The sequence below is a fragment of the Calypte anna genome, chromosome 2 (genome assembly GCF_003957555.1).
Source record: "Calypte anna isolate BGI_N300 chromosome 2, bCalAnn1_v1.p, whole genome shotgun sequence".
NCBI classification, from domain to species: domain Eukaryota; kingdom Metazoa; phylum Chordata; class Aves; order Apodiformes; family Trochilidae; genus Calypte; species Calypte anna.
Genome location: NC_044245.1, coordinates 57831978 through 57852912, shown reverse-complemented (window position 1 = coordinate 57852912; position 20935 = coordinate 57831978). Strand labels below are relative to the sequence as shown.

The following is a 20935-nucleotide window of genomic DNA, read 5'->3' as shown; positions in this document are numbered from 1 at the left end:
CTGTGTGCGGGCGGAGCCGGTAAGGGAGCGGCGGGAGCAGCCACGGTGCCGCCGGCAGCGCGGGGTATGCGGGTCTGCAGCCGCGGAGGTGTCCCGGCCCGGGCCTGTAGCCCCGCTTCGGCTGCCAGAGACCTTCCGTAAACCCCTACCCCTCCTGTGAGTGGGATGCGCTTTGCCGCCTGCCTTAACGAGCTGTCTGGTTGCGGTGCAGAGGTTTATTTAGTAACATAGCAGCTTTCACTGTTACGGGTTGGTTTAAAACTGTATCAAAACGCGCAAAAGGATAACGCCGAGGGTAGGAGCATCCTTGGGTTGGTTCCGCTGAAGCGTGTGAATCGGCATGAAGGCAAAGCCGGTGTTCAAAGCCCTGCAGCAGCAAGCATCAAAATGCACTTGAGGCGCGCATTGCTGCTTAGCGGGGAAATAAATGAGGAGGTGATTGTGTTGGTAATGAAATGATCCGTACGGCTGTTCCGAGAGGAGGGCACAAGTCCCAACACCATGCTGAAAACGTGTCTGAGTTCTGAATACGAGGGAGTCGGGGCCAAATTCTGCTGTAGGCTGGACTTCCAAGGTACAGAGAAGTCACCTGAGGACAGAGTTATCCCCTCATTTACTACACCACATCGTCTGTGCATTTGTGTGTGTTTGGATATATATACATAAAAACGCATAGATCGGCATCTGTTCAGCATGCGTTCTGAAGGACAGGTTGGAAAGGACAATCTACACACGCTCTGCACAAAGATAAATTACTTCACAAGGAAGTAATATAAAGAAGTTCTTTAGTAGATGCATACAGCGTGTGGCTGAAGCCATCAGAGGTTTTCAGCTTTAGGGTAAGCAAGCCTGAATGCAAATGCTCACCCACTTTGTACTTGATAAATAGCTGAAATAGACTGAAATTGAGTATTTTAACTTTAGTTTTGGTTAATCACAGCAGGTGGCAGTATGCACAAGACAAAATTAATACTCTTGTATGTCAGGGATACTTAAACAAAATCTGGAAATCCTAGACAGCACTGAAAAGGACTGCAGGAAACAAACCATTGCTGGCAACTCATGGCAGCTTATGTTGATGCTGTATGTTTGGAATGCAAAGGCTAGAGAAGAATCTGAAGAGTATATGCCAGAAATTTACTTTTAATGAATCTTCAGTAAGTCTCACGTAGCTGACATTGCACGCTGTCAGTAAAAAAGGGAAAAGACACTGAGCTGATCTGTTTTCCTTTGTCCATCTGTTATTCTGCCTGCATACACAACTGAAGTGTTGGAAATAGGGTGACATAACTTCACACTGAATATATATTGGTACGAATTTTGGTGTGCATAATATAATAGGCCAATATGCCAGTGAGCATTGGTGTTGTATCTCATCATCACTGCAGTATCAATCATCATCATAATTGTCTGGAAGGGCAGTGTGTGAGAGTTTGATCTCACTGATTTAAAATTGTCTCAAAAGAACAATTTTAAAGTGAATAGTCTTGGCTAGGCCAGTGAAGGACCTGGCATGGCCAGAGCTGAGCAGGGGGTGACACCTTGGAAAGAGATAAGAGCTAAGAACTAAGGGCTGGGTGGAGACCACTCCCCTTTTCTAAGGGCCTGCAATGCTGGGCTGTCCCTCCAGGCACCATTACCCTGGCCAAGGGTGGAAGAAGCCACCTTGACTGATGGACCTTGCTGAGGGGGCTGGAACGAGGGGAGTGGCACCGGGAAAGAGATAATACCTGTGTGCAGGAAGCTCCGCCTCCAGGCAAAACTTTGCAATGGCTCTGATGCCAATGAGCCTGGCCTGGGCTGAAGCAGAACAGGGGTGGCACCTGGAAGGAGATAAGAACTGATGAGTGGGTGGGGGACTGCACCCTTCTGCAGCAGCTCCCCTCCAGGCAGCCTGTCTGCAATGGCTCTGATGCCAATGCCCCTGGCTTCTGTGGCAGCTGAATGACAGCTGCCCCTTTGGAACAGAAGGAACTCAGGGGTATATCTGGCTGTCCAGGCTGTGGCTGTTTTGTCATCTCTTGACCCTATGCCGTCTGCCTCAGACTCTGTCCAGGATCAGCGACATCTTGAAGGAACTCATTGGACAGCTGGGCTCCTCGTGGTGACTCTCTCTCCCTTCTCTCTCTCCCCACTTTCTTACCCTTTTTCTCCACTTTTTTCTCTCTCTTATATCCTCTTTTTGTCTCTTCTCCTTTTGCCTGGCTCTATCATTTTGCCTGTGTCAATTGTCAAATAAAATCTGCTTGCACCCGACCCTTCTTCAGTTGGACTTTGTTTTGCAGATCCAAAACAAAAATAAATTTTAATGTTACATCAGACCACAACAGGCAGACAATAACCAAACATCACCTCTGTCTTTGGAGGTGAATATAATGCATTGGTGTGAATTGGCAGCCAGGGATAAGTGGTGAAGCACAGACAATGTCTACTTTATACTGCTGCTCTCAAAAGATAACTGGGGATCTGGAACTGCCATCTAGTTACTGCAGGTCTAAATAGCAGTGAGCTGCTTGTTGCTTCTGCTGTACACGTCAGGTATCCTGTATGTCCTGCAGTGTCAACCTTTGGGTGTAGTTTACTGTATTTAATACAAAAAATAAATAAATAGTGGGTCAAGCTCATATGCTATTTGTTGAAGAAGCTCATTGGCACAAATGAGCATGACAGCTGCTCTCCATTCAGCCAAAATGAGAGGACAGCTCCTGCACAGATTTGCTCACCCATGAAATTGTCATTCAAATCAGAAGCCATTTGTGAGGTTGAATTATGTAAGCAAATAGTTCTGGTGCCAGCTGAATGTCAGTGCAGACATGAAGGACTGGCCTGATTGCAGCTGGGGTGTGTGAAAGAGAAGGAACAGAAACACCAAAGAAACAAAGACACCAAAGAAAAACACACAGATAGAGAATTAAACCATAAATATCAGCAGAGGATCATTAGAAATCTGCTGCATAAAAGCTCAGAATTTTTTTGGTAGGATTATGGTGGAAAGGCATATAGATGTCTGTCTACAGGGAAATCATCTCTTGGTGTAAGATTTGTACATTTAAGCAATCCTGTTGAATACAAAGATATGACTGAATATATTACCTGTTTCTTCTCCTAAAAGAAAAGCTCATAGGAACCCCATTTTATTCACACTGAGGGAAAACAGAACAAAACAAAAACTCAAAAAGCAAACACAATCAAAAGAACAGATTAACAAAAAGAAAAATATTTGTTCCAGGCAGTAGATGATTATGAATGATGAATGAAGCTGAATAAGAACAGAGACCAAAAAAAGGAAAGACCCCATGGAAAATTTAAAATATATAATATTTAGAATAATTTCTATTTCATGAATGAATCAGAATACTGAATTGGTAGTCACAGGGTGGTAGTCTCAGGTGCCTTGCTCAAAGGTAGCTACAGTAACAGACTAGAAAATCTTTGCCAAGAAAGTGTGACTTCACTTTCATTACTTTGTGTCATGAAATGTATTTTTCAGCATTTTCTCTACTTGAGCCAACCACCTGCGGTTTTTTTCTCCACAGACCACAATTTCATGATGGCCCTGCAGGGGTTTATCAAAGTTTTTGTCCTATGTAGCCCTTTTTTCATCTTAGATGTCTCAAGAATACTGCTAGAAAAGGCCCATGTCATCAAAAGCTATAGCTTAAACTGTGATTGTCTGATTTTATTTTTTTTTCCAAAAATAATCAAATTAGGTATTTTAAGGAGCTGTTCATCTGTCAGCTGTGTAAATAATCTAAACTTCTGTGACGTGTTTTAAAATTTACAACTGCATCAGTATTTCATTTCTTCCAGTTAGTGTGTGTGAGCTGAGCCATCCCATAATTTATGTACTTTGAGTTGTCAATGCAGACAATCTGATTACTACAACTCGAAAGAAAGTAGCTGATACTGCTTAGTCTGATTTTTAGATAAGCAACACAAAGGGGTAGTTATTAAATGTTATTCTCAGCACTCTGCAATAGAACAAGATGAATTTTGTTCTCTGTGTTAGTTTATGCATATCCTTTTTGTACATTCTGTCAGGCTTTTCTTGAGCACTAGGACATGTTCCTGTCTTCCATGTTTTAGTGCCACTGAGCTTGCTGTCCAGGGCCTTCAACAAAATGAAAAATCATTCCTGATCCTGGGATGGCAGAAACCTCACAGCATTTTGTCCTGGTTACTGCTGTGTTGCTGTGCCACAACTCTTTTCTCATCACATGCCCCAATGTCTGCTTTTTGCATGAGTTCAGATCCATTATATGATCCTGACACATGACTTGGTTGATGTGGTCTCATGGACGTTACTCCACCATTAAAGAGATTATATGTCTCTTTGCATTTATTTTAATTGTGAGTGAGTGAGTTCAGCAGCTTGGCTTGTTGCTGTTGAGAATGTGCTAGGAGATAACTTAAAAACTGAAACAACAGTGTGCATGGGAGGTCAGGCCATGGAGAGGCTGGAAGGAGCAGATGCTCATGGATAGCCCTGCTATCATGGGATGAAGTGTCTGAGTTTACCTCAGCTTTCAGGCAGTGGTCTTACTTAGGTAAGGTGGAAAACATACTGACTTTATACTGTATTTGAAACATTCTGGGTTTGTTTTGCTTTTTTTCTATGAAAATCTTTTATTCTATAAGGCTGGTGTGAAATACTGGGTTCCATAGCTCACGGTGGGCTGGACAGTCATGGGGCCTGATTTTTAAGATGTTGCCTTAAGAATAAGAAAACAGTGAGATTTCACTCTAGTACAAGTAGAAGCAGAGAGGAAAAGCAAGAAATGCAAGGAGCTGAATTTTAAATATGAAGTCTCCAGAGGCATGTTATACAACAGTTATTAGGTATGAATAAGTTTAACTAGAGACAAAATTGCAGTCCTTTAAAGGATTCATAATGTGCTCCCAGTTTCAGACAAAAATTTTGTCCATCAGTTCTAGGCTGCTTTAAGGGCAGCAATGCTCTGGTACCATTTAAGGGCTATTTTAATGCAGTCCACAAAAGTGATTGTAACCACTGTGGCCATAGGGAAAGACCAACAGTGTCTTGGGGTACCACTAATGTCAAAATGGGGGGCCAAATAAAATATTCAGTCGCTCATTCTTTCGCCAGAGATGTTGTGTCATTGCACAGTAGACCTAAGATCACCACAAGTGGTAATATCTGGCAAAAAATAGCAGATAGTCGATGTATCACTGCTTGGCTGCAGAACAGTGTGAAGGTCACCAGCATTTTTGGTTTTTCAAAGAAGTATCTTTTTAAAAAAACTTATTTCAGGTTGCAATAGATCAATTTTAAACAGTATTTATTTAAGGAGGGTAATAAGCTTGGTTCTCCCCCTTATTAGTCAGAAGAAAAACAGCAACAAGTAGAGAAATTTAACTGTTAACCAGTAACAGTAGCATATTTGACTTCCTTCACCCTCAGATTGCTTTTTGTAATGGTTAACTGCCCTGTTGTAACTCACAGCAGGGGACTAATTTTCCCATCAAAGGAAGTAAGATAAAAAAAAAGAAAAATTCCTTCCATCATGCGTGTTGAAATCCGTCTGGAAGAACAACCATTACTGTACACTGAACAGTTCCAGGTAGGAAGGTCTAGACCAGTTTTAGTCTTGCAACAATCAGTGGGGAAAAGGGGATGTTAAAGGAATTCAGTTTGAATTTAAGGTATTTTCTGTGTCTTTTATCTCAGGTTTTACAGCATCTTGTATCCAACGTATGGCAAAAAATCCAGTCAAATCAAAGTCTCTGTATTTCATTATGAATCTTCATGGCAAGAGCAAAGCTAGGCAAAGAACCATAGCCAAAAGTCATGTCCCCAGCACGTCCAAAAATATTTTCAAGAAAATTTAATCTGTAGTCAGAATTTGTTTGGGCACATCCAAGACACGTGTGCTTATTACATAAACTGAGATGATGTTTTACTCATAGTTTTTTAAAAAATCTATTCTGATAATGCAATATCCAGAGTTACTTCCCAAACATTAGGCAGTCTAGATATGTTTAGCTGAGAATTAGCAAGGAAAATGCAGCTTCAAGTGGATCATTTGTGGATCAAGTGTTCTAAATAGTTTAAGATGAAAGTGATATCAGAATGATCTCATGATCTGATATATTTATATCAGCTGTAAAATCTAATGGAGTCTATTGATGATGGTAGAGTAGATATCTGGTCCTTAATATGTGTATTAAAATATTGTTTTATATATGCTATGTTGTATCTACTATGGAGAATTACAGAAATTGTTTGACTTAGGAAAGAGTGGAATATTAACCCAATTTGACTTTACATTATATTATTTGAACTACAAATTAGTTGTTTTACATTTTTTGTCTATTTTTTTCTGGTTTATTCTGTTGATGAATTTATGCTAAAAGAAATTGTGCCCAATGATATTCTTGTGATTTATCAGGCTACAGTTCATGGTGTCTTTTAAATTTGAGCTTGGCTTAGTAGGGCATGTCCCCCCTGAGCCTGATTAACTGAAATTACCCAAACAGAATTGTAGGTTTGGGCCAGCTTATCAGAATTTATATTAGCTCTTGTGATAGGTCATGGATTCTTAAGAGAATAAATTATAAAGACTCATTCAATCAAAGAATGATAGGGGTACTGAAAAGTTTTTAAATATTTCAGGAAATGCAAATAACTAAAACGTACCCAAATACTGGAGGAGTGCAGCTTAGTTTTGTGTTACTAGTAAATTTTACCTATTCAGATGGTAGGATGGGGCAAAGCACCCAGTGTCCATAACATTTACATTCCACCTCAATGGATTCTCTTTATTCAGAGAGCATCCTGTTAGTATGCACATTTTAAAAACCCAAACCTATTGCTCATACATTATTTGCAATTAGTACTAGTCCAAGAGCCAAATTTCAGTTCTACTGATGATTTTTCTTTTCCTTGCAAGGCCATGCCCAGCTTTATTTCTAAATTGCAGCAAATGTAAGCAGCAAATGGCAACAGACAACCTGGCCGGAACAATGATCCAGTTTTCAGGTAGGATTTTTAGTAACCGATAAGAAGGAAAGTAATAATGGACTAAAAACTATATATATGATTTATCAGTGGTTTATTTGATTATTTGTCAGACCATCCTGCACATGGAAATGGTAATCATAAAATCATAGAATAGTTTGGGCTGGAAAGGACCTGAAAGATCATGTTACTTCCAATCTCCCTGCTTTGTTCAGGGACACCTCCCACTAGACCAGGTTGCTTAAAGCGCCATCCTACATGGCCTTAAACACCTCCAGGGAGGGGATAGTCACTGGAGAAAGCCTTCCAGCATCTTACCACCCTCACTGTAAATTTTTTTCCCTAACATCTAATCTAAATCCACCCTCTTAGAATTTAAAAACATTCTCCCTGGTCTTATTACATGTCCTTGTAAAAATTCTCTCTCCAGCCCTTCTTTAATAATGAACCAAAAGCAAAATCAGGCATTGAAAAAGCCCCTAAATCTCCAGTGAAGAAAGCATATTGGAATCACCAAAGGAATACACAGAAGAAGCCAGGGCAGAAGGCCAGAAGCAGTCACTCAGGCTGTAGAAACCTGCTTTATGGTGAGGGCTGTGGCTTGCCCTTGCCTCCACCCCGGGGCTAGCATAGCATTTTCATGACATGGATTTCAAACGTCTAATAAAAGTCCGTTTTATCCTTGACAGAAGAAACCCTGACCCCTTTATTAAGAAACACCCAGAAGTTGTCTTATTGTAAATGAAATACATCTTTTCCAGGCAGCCTGATCATCCATTTCACCCTGTCCGGGTCGAACATGACTGGTGCCTGACCGCAGCCCACCACCCCCTTCACGGCGGGCCCGGAGCCCCTTCGGGAACAGACTGCCGGGTGGTTAGCCTCTACCTACGGCCACCCGTGTCACTTCAGCCCCTCCCCAGAGGCCCGGGGGACAGCGCCTTACCCGCCTCCCGCCATGTCACGGCAGCCCCGCCTCGCCCTGCCCGGCCCGGCTCGGCCTCACCCTCTCCCCGCTCTTCTGCCCCTTGGAGGCCGAGCAACGTTTCTCCACCCGCCGGGCGTCTCGGCCCTTGGCTGGTGTCGGGGAGAGGCGGCAGCGGGCAGCGCTTTGGCCGCCGCTTAGGGAGCAGCAGAGCGGGGACTCCTTTGCGTGGCTCAGGTGTGGTGGGGCCCTTGGTGTCCTTCCCTCTGCCCTAGGTGCTCCCCCGCCTCCTTCTCCCCGCCTCGGGGCTCGGCGTCTCCTCGCCCTCCCTCCCTAGGCCTGGTGAATAATTCAGCCCCGGTGAATAATTCCCCTGGTGAATAATTCATCCGTGTTTTCTGCTGCCCGGCCCTCGGTATGGCCGCTGGCTCTGGGTCTGTCAGGGGAGCGAACAAGCACACGCGGGATCAAGTGTCCCGAGGAAACCAGGGTGGGAGCAGCGGTCCCGGGGGATAAAGAGGCTGGGAGGCCATGGGTCCCCTGCAATCCGTTTTCCTGCTGTGTCAGATCTACTTCCACGCACTGTTTTGGCTTTTTTTCGGCCGGGTTAGTATAATTCTAACCTCCCCAAGAGCCAGGCAGCAGCGAGAGCGGGTTGCCTAGGAGGAGTCGCTCCCAAAAGGCAAAGCTGGGCTGTGCCTCAAGCCCCAGGGAGGCTGTGATCCCTCCCCGCCTGTCCCCCTGGAGGTGGGTGGGCCCTGATGAGCCGGTCCCGGCGTGGGCGCTTCCCCACGGCAGGGAGTTGTCAGGGCGGGGGTGAGAAGGGTGCTGAGGCAGGGACCTTCTTCTGGGTGCACAGGTGGAGGTAGCGTGCCGGGGCAGCTTGGGGTGTGCAGGACGTCCAGAGCCTCCCAGCATGACCAGTCCTGGCACCAAGGCGTCGTGGCTCTCGCAGCCGATGGTGAAGAGCGTGCTGGTGTATCGCAACGGGGACCCTTTCTTTCCCGGGCGCCGCATTATCATAAATGAGAAGAAAGTGTCCAACTTTGAGGTTTTCCTGAAAGAAGTGACGGGTGGGGTGAAGGCACCTTTTGGAGCCGTGCGTAACATCTACACACCCCGGAGCGGGCATCGTGTCCGGCAGCTGGAGGAGCTTCAGAGTGGAGAGCAGTATGTGGCTGGTGGCAAGGAAGGCTTCAAGAAGCTCAAGTGAGTGGCTAAAAATCAGTATTAGATTTATGCTGAACTTGAGTATCAGCGTTTGGGGTTTGCCACTGTGGCAATACTTCAGAGGAGCCCTCACCCGTTTTATTAGGCATCACGCAAAGAGGGCTTAAAGGCTGTGCCTCAAGGCAAAAAGAAAGGCACTTGCAACAGGTAAAACTGCAGAAGAGCTTTAGAGGCAAGCCACAGAAAGACTACTGTTCTCAGTAGCATAGTACCACCTCCTTGATGTGACAATAGAAAAGAAGAAACAGCCCTTATAAACCAAAGGGCATGGGGCAGTGGGCAATGCCATGTTGTGGTTTGTGTGCTTAACTGAGAGGGTGAGTGTCAGAATCCGTGCTGTGTTAACAGGGAGAATGCTGTGGAAAGTTAGGGTGTTGATAGCCCTGCTGTGAAGTTGATGAGCCTGGGAGTTTATAGCCAACACTTCCTTTCCTGCTTTCCTGCGTGTCTTAGAGACTATGATGGAGGAGATCTGGGCTTTTAGGTGTGTTTTCTGAGTGGCTCTACATATGATCAGTAACAGTTCTCAATTCTGGCAGAAGATTTTTCAGTTTCAGTTGCTTTATTATGTATATTTTGCTCAGTCTTTGAGGTAATTGGTAATTTTTTTCTACAGTTGGATTAAAATAAACCTCAACATTAACAATCCCATTCTCGAGATTGCTGGGAATTTATATGCTAGACTATCAGTTTTAGAGGATCTTGCTTATCTTGGTTTTGTAGAATTGAGAACACTAAATTTTTCAGAAGAGCTCATTATGTTCCACGACAAAACTCTCTGTGTAATGAACAAGATTTCTGTCATCACTCTTGCTCTTTTTTGACAGTCTGCTTCTGAAGATTTATTGAAACTTTTTGTGCCTCAGTGGCAAAGCTGGAAAGATGTATGGTAGGCTAAATATAAGCCCTTTACCCTCTGTATTCTCTTCCATACACAATGTAGTACTCAACTCTCAAGAGAAATCTACCATATATTCTTGGTATTAAATCTGGTGATTCTGTGGATGGCTTAATGTTATTAGTTGTCAGCACATCATATTTCACCTTCCAAAATGTGCTTTATGTTGGACAGACAGGCTAGAAGTAGGTGTTTGGCATTAGTATTCACTGTGTAGAGAATTGGGCACTCTAGATTTATCTTGGGGGGGAAATTTTTTTTTTGTTTTGTTTTGTCGTTTTGTTGTTTATGGTTAAAGTTTTATGGAGGGAGCTTATCAGACTTATGGCTGCAGCAAGATACATAAGTATTTAAGGTCAACAAAGAGGAAGAGATTGTTCTAAGGAAAGCTAACCTAAAGAGCCTGGTAAAAGCAGGCTGGTTTTTAAACTCCTTGATAGTATGCCATAGTTCTGTGCTGTACAGAAGATAAATAGAATGACTTGAGATCTTTTCCATTTCTGTGTTCAGAGCTGGAATTTTTAAGTAGTGCTACAAATGTTGGCAGTGATTTTACAAGCATTATTTGAGACAGGGTGAAGGTCTTAATGTTGATCTTGTTCTTAAGTGGGTTGTTGACAGAACAATAATTAGGGAGACGTCTTATTCAGAAAGGTCAGAGGAGAGGAGGGTTTAAATGAAAGGTGCAATTTTTTTGAAGGAATCCAATTTATTTAATAAAAGACCATATGTTTGTGTATGTGTTACGGGCAAAGATAAATCAGTTGCATCTGTGGGAGACCAAAGTATCTGCCCTAAAGCATCTGAGTCTGGTCTGATAGCAGAAACAAGTTTGTGCATTTTTTTACAGTTTGTTTGGGGTTTTTTTGCAGTTTTATACTTGCTGAACACATCCATTGCTATGATAGACTAAGCCGAGCTAAACTTTGGAATGGAGGCTTGTGGCACTGTGTTAAAATTTTAAATTTTAGCTAACACCCTTCGTTAAATCTGGAGGAAAGCTTTGAATCTATCAGAGAGTTACTGTGAGAAACTAAGACTTGAGATGATGACTTTGAAAACTCTGTCAGGTGACATTGTGCTGAGAGGTACTGATCCATCTTACAGTAGTAGTATGTGAGCTTTGTTCTGCCAAGGCACTTAACTGATGGTCTGTTCTAATCACCAGTGACTTAAAGGTTGGTTCTCCCCACTCTTTTGTATCAGTCCTGAGGGCTAGCTTGCAGATTTATATTAATTCATTAAAATCTTGTATCAGTGACTTTTTATGTTATTTTGAGGCATGATAAATTTGTGTGTAGAAGTACTTGTGTTCTGTAAATTAGATACTTCTCTGAGTAATCAATACTGTTTTCTTCCATAGCTATTTGGACATAGGAGAAACAAAGAAAAAAACTGCTGAAGTCAATAATGAGGTAGGTTGTCTGAAATATTTAAGAAGTAAACCTGAAATTAATGTTAGTGGCATGCTTGCATTTATGCTTTCTTTTTAAAATACGTATTTATTATACTTATGTATTTAAATACTTTGGTATATATTTATTATGCTTAATAATAATGCATTTATCTAGAAATCTGAACATATTACTTCAGTGATTATTGATCTGATTACTCTGAACATGATGCACTGATTGCCTTCCACTTAGCTTTCTGGATTGCCACAACCAGTTAAAAACTTTCAGTAAAGAAAATCTTGTGGTTGTTATGGGATCTGCAGCCTTTTGTGTGTGTGCAGATGGTTGGAATGAGAACTTTGGGAATTTTGGACCAACAAGTCTTCTTCAAAACATCAGAAATTTCTGGAGAAGGAATGTGTTTGTTTGGAAAAACTCACACTTAGTCAAAATGCTTTTCCTGTCAATGCCAGTGTCAGTTATAAATTTCTAATTATCTCTAGGCTTTAATTCTCCAGGCACTGGTTTCTCTTGACCAGTACTATGCTATAGCTTGAGGAGATAATCACTGCAGGCTTCAAAAACTACTGGCTGCTGATTTTTATGAGACAGCTGACTGATTTATTTTTACTGGTTTATTCTGTATGGAGATAGTAATGATTCTCTACAAATGTTTGAAATAGAGCTTCTGCCTGACAAGAAGCTTCAGCTCTCTATTTTTTCCCGTTCTTTTGCCTTGTGCCCTCATGCCATGTTTCCAACCATTTAATGATCAGTGTAGCAGGTATCTTCAGTCAGTAGGACATCTGGTACTAGAAGACCCTAAAAATTGATTTCTTAGTGCCCTAATGACATTTGTTGTGATACTTGGGCACTTTTTATTCAGAAACTATGAAATATGACATGATTATGAAATATGACAACTGCATTTTGTAAATTATTAGAACTTTGTAACCAATATTTTTTTATTTCAAATGGGCAAAATAGCAGGAAAAGCAAATTCAAGTTGGAGATGTCATTTCCTACTGCAAGTACCCTATAAACTTACTCTAAAGTGGATTATTTTCCAGTTTGTTTATCTGTACAGTCAACCAGCACATTATTGAGATAGGTTTTTGTTTTGTTTTGTGTAGTCATTCGTATCTCCCTGTTGTCTGTGTCTTTTTTACAATGGAAATACAATTATTTTTTAAAATAGCAAAGCTAATGTTTAATTATCAGTTTAACTGATGAGGCAGCTGTTAACTCTGTTGCTGATGTGTATAGAAAACTGAGCAGCATGCCTTCACATATGCATTATTTAAGGTTTTTGATGTCTTTTACTCATAAATCCCATTTTTTAACCTCTAGCATTTTCTTATTGCAGCCCTGTGTCTCCTCTGATCAAATTCTGAGAATTTTGCTGAAACTGATTATTTGTGGTGTTGTAAGGTGCACAGGCAGAGAATCAAGCATTCCATCTCACTTTTAACTGTTGTCTAAGTAAGAGATTATAATTTTTGAAAATATTTGTACAATAGCAGTATTGCACTACTCTAAACCATCAACTCATAAAACATTGTTCTGAACCAAAAAACCCCACCTTTGGATGTGTGACCAATACGCTGCTTTTTTCTGAACACCTGAATGTGTGGATAGCACCATGTTTTATGCCAGAACAGTGTCTGTGTGAAAAAGGAAAATATTCTTATTTATACAGGATGAGAACAAGAGAACTTCTGGAAATTGCTTTTAACAGTCTCTGAAAATGTGGTAGTTTGTATTAACTGTTATGTGTGACTCCCATTAAAAGTGTGAGACATGACTAATTCCATATGCCCTTTGCTGAAAAGGTGGTTGTCTTCATGGGAGACTCATAACCAAATCTCCCATACTGCCAGGTACAAGGACAACCACAGGCTTGCTACTTTAAGGCAAGGTTTTAAAGATTTTGCTGCAAATCTCTACAAGAGTCTAAGTATAACAGAAGTTCTGTGCAGTTGGAGAAATAGCTGTAAATGTGATGTGGTTTTGTTGTTTTTTTTTAACTAAAGTTGCATGTTTGGTAAGAGAGAATTCTGTTATTTCTTCTGGAATCAGTGTTTATTTTATGTTGTTTATGCTTTCAGCCATCTCTCCAGGCTTTGAAGTAAACCAGTATAAACTATCCATTCTCTCCTTCTTTCTTTCTATTTCATGTTTGCAACCTCCATGATCTCTGTGGAGAATTTAACTCCCCGTGTTGAGTTTATGTGATCGATTTATCTGGGGACAGGAATCACTTTTCTAAATGAGATGAAGCCTAGTAATAATCTACAGATTCTTACCTGGAAACATGAATAATACAATTGTTTTAATGGTCAGATCATTTAGTCTGAATGAACTTTCAGAGGGCTAGTATACAGGTTTTATATATATATATATAAATATATATACCTAAATATATTTATGTTAAAATGATTTGAGAAAGCAAGTTCTGCTTTTACTTTTTTTTTTCCAAGTGTTCACTTAGAAATCAAAAATCTAGATGTATTTTAGGACTGGGAGGGAAGAAGTATTGTCAAGTATTTATTCTTTTTGATTATGATGGATTTGCAAACAAAAAATCATGTTTTCCCTTTAAGTCTTGTGTCTTTGGTGCTACCTCACAAAGGTGTTTTACTTTCAAAAGGTATTATTTTAGATTGATTTCCAGAAATAAAATCCTTTATGTTTTTTTTCATTAGAAGACAGAAAAAAAAAAAAAAAGGTGTATCTGTGAATGACAGCATTGCTAAGGAAATAAATTTATGGCTTAGTCCTGCAAACACAGCAAAATGTAAGTTGTGGGTTATCTCAATGATATAGGAAGATTACCATGGAGTTAGGCATATACAGAGAAATTTGTGGGTCAGGTCTGAGCTTCTAGTGTTCTGGTGGCCTGCAGAGGAAGGGCAGGGTATAGGAGGCAAGAAATTAGCAAAATTATTTGTTTATTTGGCTAACTGAAGCTTTGTAGTATCCTCAGAGATCAAAGATAGTTGTGCTAGGTGTTGAATTAAAGGCTCACTGTTGGCCTCATAAACATCTCTAGGTTAACATCAGGGTGTGTTTTCAGACCGATTCTTGTTAGGGCAATTCCTTTCTTGGAGTTGATGCTTGAATAATTAACACTGTTCTTCATTAGCTCCACTTCTTTTTTTCCTCCCTTTACGCTTTTTTCCCTTTCTTTCCCCTTCCTTCTTCCCTCTTTCTTCTTCCCCCTTCTTTCCCCTTCTCCCACAAACCCTCAGATGTTTACGGAACATGAAACATAATTTGTTAAGACTCCCACAGCAACCTTTTGGACACCAACCCATTCTCCTGAGCCCTGCAGTGTTGCTGTCAGCCAGAGCCTGGAGATAGCAAAGAATGTTCTCCAGGCATTGTCCTGGGGATTGCCTCCCACCTTTCTCCCCTGGGAGCAGACCTTGCTCTCACCAGGGCCTTGAGGAGGAGCAGCCACAGCAATAAATGGCCTTGTACAACCTGGTGGTGCATTCAGAATTGTTGCAGGATTTTTTGTCGTTGACAGAAGAAGATGGTCTTTGAGCTATTAGAGCTGTCTTGCCCCAAACCATGTTTGGGAGGGGTGTTGGTTCTGGCTGGCAGGTGATGGCAGTTTTTCTGTAGCTGCATAATGCCATACATCAAGGATCTGAAAGCTTTAGGTGGCCCAGAAACAATAGTTGAGAAATTCATGTTTGGTTATTAAGGGTGATATAAGACTTAGGTACAAGGGTATCAATTCTGGCTGTATGAAAGACACTTAATTTGGCATTTCCTTCCTCATGAATGTTTCTTGGTGCAGGTTTTTCTTCAGAAAAACAATTACAAATATCTATTTCTGTTTCTGTAATCTTGTGTAGCAATTGTACATTGTGCATTTGTATGCAGCTGCTAGTTTTCTTTTGTGTTGGTTAAAATGCCAACTATTTGATATCTGCTTTTGAGAGTACTTTAAGAACAGCTTTAAGACAGCTCCTCAATAACTTTAAATTTGCATATAATGAGAAAACGTTTGTCGCACTAGAACTAAACAAGAAAAATCCATGTTCAAGATACAGTGTTAATACAGTGACCTACATTCAAAAAGAATAGATGGAAAGTGTGAAGCATTACTTTCTTACTAAGCTCTCTTCTTACTTTTCTCATGTAGTGACAAGACAGAATAAGTAGACCATCAGAGCAGGTTTCTACTGAAATCTGTGAATCTGCCTATATAAGGAAGGTGTTCCAAGGTCAGGAAGCAAAAAAAATAATACAAAATTAAGAGAATTTCTCCATCTCTTGTATTCTGGGAACTCATCTAATGAAATAATTTAGTGTTCATGGTTGCAAAGTACTGAGGTTTAACCTTTGGGAGTGGGTTCTGTCCCTGACATGAGCAGTATTTCTCTCTGTTTTGCCCTGGTTCAGTATTAGCTGGACCTTCACAAATACGCTGGTTCTGTTGACCTGTAAGATGCAGCTTGACTTGCCTGACACAATGGGAGCTAACAAGACCTTACATCTGGTAAGAGAGTTCCTGAAGAGATACTAGAAATTATCCCAACACGTGCATATTACAGCCATTTAATACCAGAACAATCTTTCTTCACAGGATATGCTTTCTCAATTCTTTCCTAATTAGAAAGAAACAAACATGAATTGTGCAACCCAAAACTACTGTACACAAAATTTTAGTGGAATTGTGTGTTAAGGTCCACTTCATATTACTGTGCAAATATGCAAAAGTAAATCCTCCTCCTACTCCATATCAGAACTGTTTGATTTCTTCTACTGCTGCTGTCACAGGCTAAGTAAGGAATTTCTCATTTTCTGATGCTGAATTAATTAGAAATTATACTGTAGGTGTAATTTAGGGAATAAGACTGTCCTAGAACCCCATACTGGTTTAGGTTGGAAGAGACCTTAAATATAATCCAGTACCACCTCCCTGCCATGGTCAGGGACACCTTCCACCAGATGCAGAGATTAAAAAAATCTGATCAACATCTTCAATCTCCCAAGCAACATCTGTAATAGTTAAATTTTATATGTCATTGTTTGGTATTTAGTATCCTGGTAACATAATTAGCACAACAAGACTTAGAAAACAGATGCTCTTCCTTAGTATTCATAATCTAATACCAGAAGGAATTAGAGAAGAGCTGACCAGGTATCCAGTTAAAATAAAAGATGTGTGCTTTTTTCTAAATGAGTCTATAAATTAATAATATTTCTCTATATATGCTTCTGTATACCTGATTTGTGTAATTCTGAGCATTTTAATTGCCAGCTTGGGGGTTTTGGATTTTGGAGCAACAGAAAGACTTGCAAAGGCGTTGGTTGATACCACTGCATGGTCTGTGTGGAGCTGGATATGAAGTCTGAAAATCAGTCTCTTACTTGATTAACAGATCTGCCTTGTTCTGTAAGGTAACTTCTCATTCTGATCTGTGAGGAGACTGAGATGAGGTACAAGTACTGGAGCTTTTAATGAGGCATGTTATTCTCATTAAAACCTTGTGGCTGCATACTAAACTGACTTACTGGAATTATTAACAACTATAACCTTTCATTAAAAATGGTGGGGAAAAAAATTATGCTGGGCTGGGTTGCTTTTAGTTGTTCAGCTGTTGCTGTTCACAGGTTCAGGCCCTTCAGGCCAGAGACTTTCTTTTGGTTTAAATTAGTCTAGGAATTTTGGGAAAATACCAAATTGTGAGAGATTAATATGGTCAGAATTGGCAGTATTATGTTAGTAACAAGTGAGCATCAGGACCTATTTTCCATTACTAAAATCTGTGTTACTGATCCCAAAATTGTGAGTCTTGCAAGCATCATGCAACGTGGAAAAGAAATAGGAGCTATTCCTGAGGTCAAGAAGCAACACAGGTGTGATCTATTTCTGAGCACTGCACAATCTAAGAGCCTGGACAGGTAAGGCCAGGTCATTGTCTGGTTTGTCCCAGCTGAATCTCAGACTCCTAATCCAATGCCCCAAAACTATGGTAGATCCTGAATGAAACATTTTTATTTCCAGGGGCTTAGCTGGATTGGGTGAGACACCCTCAGATGCATAGGGGATATAAACTCTTGTTCAGTTACCATATCTGCAAAGGTGGATGATGTACTTTGGGGATGAGCAGAGAGGCTTCAAACACTTTGGGAATTTTAAGGAGCCTTGTGGCCTAGAAGTCTCCCTGGGTCAGTACATGACAATTTGTTCTGGCATAGTTTGTTTCTGCCTCATCTGTGTTATATGTGGGCTCAGTCTGTGTAGTGCCATGGAGTTGTGACCTATTTATTTTGGAAATACATTCAGCTGATGGCAGCTTGAGTGCTGCTTTGTGTCCACACCAATGGAAAGGCTAGTAGGCTCTTGCTCAAGGCTGGTTTGTACTATCCAGGGTACATCCAGTGTATACATATAGCAATGCCCAGTAGCCAGGGAAGCAAAGGTTGTCCAGGTTAATTACTGTGTAGGATAACTGGTTTTTGTATTGAATGAACACCTCAGTGAGTTCCACTCTGATTCTTTCAAGTGTATAAAAATGCCCACTAAAGGAAAATTTCTATGAAATAGGTAAGATAAGATGTTTCCTGTGCTGTAATAGCTTTAGGAAACTTATTGTTCTAAATTGCTTGTGATCACTCAACCTTGAACATTCCTTTCTTTTACATCACTGGGTGGTGATAGTGTGTATAGAGGGGGTTTTGGTTCTTTTGACCCCTGTTGTACCCTAGAGGAATTCAAATATTTGTTCTCAATTTTCCTGGGCACATTGATTAACAAACAGGGCTTTGTAACAAACTAGCAAGGCCATGGCTCATTGCATTAGCTGATAAATTTGGAATGTGACATTGTGTTGAAATATTTAAAACTTCAAAAGGTTAGTTAGAAAGTGATGTGAGTAATGAGTGAGATGTTTATAGCACCCAAGACTATTTTCAAGCAGCAATAAGAAATGCCAGCTCTTGAGCCTGTATAAATCAAAGCAGCAGTAAGTAGCTGGTTCAGGAAGGTTACACTTTTTAACTGTTTTGCTTCCACCCAGAGTGGCTTTATAAACACTTGTCACTGGGGCAGTTATTCAGTTGCTCCCTTTGAAGAGGGGAACTTCTGGCAAGTAAAGGAAATAAATCAGATAGTCATATCATGTCTTAGCTATGGATAATTAGCCTGTGTTGTCATGGGAGCCTGTGAAAGTGCTGCCAGACCCCTGTATTTAGCGTGTTTCTAATTATTTAGTATAGAGTGAAAGGAAAATAAAAGCTAAGAAGGGAACACTTCTATTTGAAACTATTCTTAAGTAACTTTTTTTTTTTCCTTGACTTTTCGGAAACTAAATATGCAGCATGGCACGCTCAGAGGACAATTAAAATACTATTTAATGACATGTATGCTTTTCTAACATACACAGATTGATTCTCTGGCAATTCCTAAGTAGCCAGCAGGTGGCTGGGTAGTTTGTTGGGTCTGCCCCGTTTTCCTGTCTATATTTGAATAGGAAGTGTGAAAAGCACAATGTGACGTTTCACTGAAGCCAAAAGTTTATGCATGGGAATCAACAAGCAGGTTCACATCATCCAAAACAAATATGCACAGTTTTGTTATGTCTCCATTTTAGGCATTAGGTTTTTTTACCTTTTAGTTGTTAACATATTTCTGAGCAAACAAGTGAATCTGTGCTTTTCAAAACAATGTGTGAGTTGCTCAGAGACCTTTTTAGGTTATCTATTCTCAAGGATGCTTTCCTTGTAATGCCATATATGTAACATTCTCTTCCCAGAATAACACTTCTTTTTATTAGGAGCACTGCACAAACAGGTATTCTTGATCTTCACTTGAGTGCTTAGCCATTCTCTAGTGTTCCAAAAAAGAGTAACAAGTTTTCAGTTGCTCTTCAGGCTTTCATGTGGTCATCTGAACATAAAAATTATTTTTTTGTGTGAAAGTTATATTAAATCAATGTATAAATATATGCATACAGAAATATCATATATACATGTGTACTCATGTGGATATGAACACACTAATACAAAGTGGTTTTCTTACAGAAAGTATTTTTCACATCTGTACATGTGATTGTATACCAAAGGTAATGATTTGGGTGCTGATAATTTTATTTTGTATGAGATTTTTTTTTTTACAACAGTCAACAGTGGAAGACGTAAGCACTTAAAGTAGATGGTGTAATGTGTTGTGTGTGTTTGCCAAGTGCTTTGTCTGTGTTTGTTATTATTTGTGAATAATAACAATTTATTATTGTTATATATTATTATTGTTATATATATATAATATATATATAATATATATATTATTGTTATTATTTGTGAATAACAATTATTATTGTGAATAATAATTGTGTTTAGCAATTTTTTTAGAATACAGGAAAAATATATAGATTTTTGGTGGTGCCCAGTGATAGGACAAAGAATAATGGGTATAAGCTATAACACAGGAAGTTCCACCTCAATATGGGGAGAAACTTCTTTACTGTGAGGAAGATGGAGCACTGGAACAGGCTTCCCAGGGAGGTTGTGGAGTCTCCTCTGGAGACTTTCAGAACCCACTTGGATTCTTGCCTGTGTGGCCTGCCCTAGATGATCCTACAGGGGGGTTGGACTAGGTCATCTCTAGAGGTCCCTTCCAGCCACTAACATTCTATGATTCTATGATCCTACAGTATGCTATAAGGCAGCTGTGAGGGTGTGCATTTTTTTACTGTTTCATCTAGATGCTTATCTGTGTGCTGGCTTTGTATGTTCAAAGGGATGTTAGGAGGTGCTCAGCTGCAGCTGATGTTCAGCAACACATATTCAACCACAATGAATTATGATTGAGGATGAAAGCTGGGCTCTAAGGGACTCTGTAGAAAGTATTCTGAAATATGAGTGTATACAGAGATTTCAAACACTGCAGATTGATCCCCTCTACCAGAACCTATCCTGTGTTAATAAGATTAGTGGCTTTTTTTTCCCCCCCACACTCTACAAGATGTTTTTCTAAGTTATTTCACAGATGATAACAAACAAGAAAATGTTGGTGTGTGTACTCTTGGGAATAGCAAATTCTTTGTAGAATAGAAAGGTAAAATTTATGAAGTTTTGGGGTTTCTGTGATCCCATGGTATATTTCCAGCTGTACTCTTGTACTCTTGTATTTCCAGTTGTACTCTTCTCATTTGATTGTTTTCCTCCCCCTTACTTAAAAGTTCCCCCTGAGTTTCAACTGATACAGTGCTTTCTCCTTCCCTTAAATGCTTGGTGTTGCTGCTGTATGTTGTCATGTAATACCTCAGATGATTATCTCATCAAACATTAGGAAATGTTGGCAACATTTGTGAGCAGGATATGGAAGCTGCCCTTGAATGGGTCTTTTGAAACAAACTGAAAATGTACAAAATTTAAAGATAAAATAATAATGGGGCCAAACCATTCATTAATGTAAATCTGCTGACATAAGTGACAAGGTGCTGATTTACATCAGCTGAGACTGTGGCTGGTGAAATTAAAAGAAAATA

The 20935-nt window shown here is 40.2% G+C and overlaps 1 protein-coding gene across 4 annotated transcripts in view; it reads left to right on the top strand.

Annotated features, from left to right (window-relative positions):
* The first annotated feature begins 7764 nt into the window (after positions 1 to 7764).
* The window catches only part of DCDC2 (doublecortin domain containing 2), a 55536-nt gene continuing 42365 nt past the window's right edge, over positions 7765 to 20935 (top strand). Inside the window, exons 1-3 of one of the 4 annotated variants that reach the window (XM_008502279.2) lie at positions 7765 to 8141; positions 8764 to 9113; positions 11396 to 11447. In XM_008502279.2, the coding sequence (XP_008500501.1) occupies positions 8821 to 9113; positions 11396 to 11447 (345 nt within the window). In that variant the 5' untranslated portion in view covers positions 7765 to 8141; positions 8764 to 8820. The other 3 variants (XM_030444876.1, XM_030444873.1, XM_030444875.1) reach the window with 3 other exon arrangements.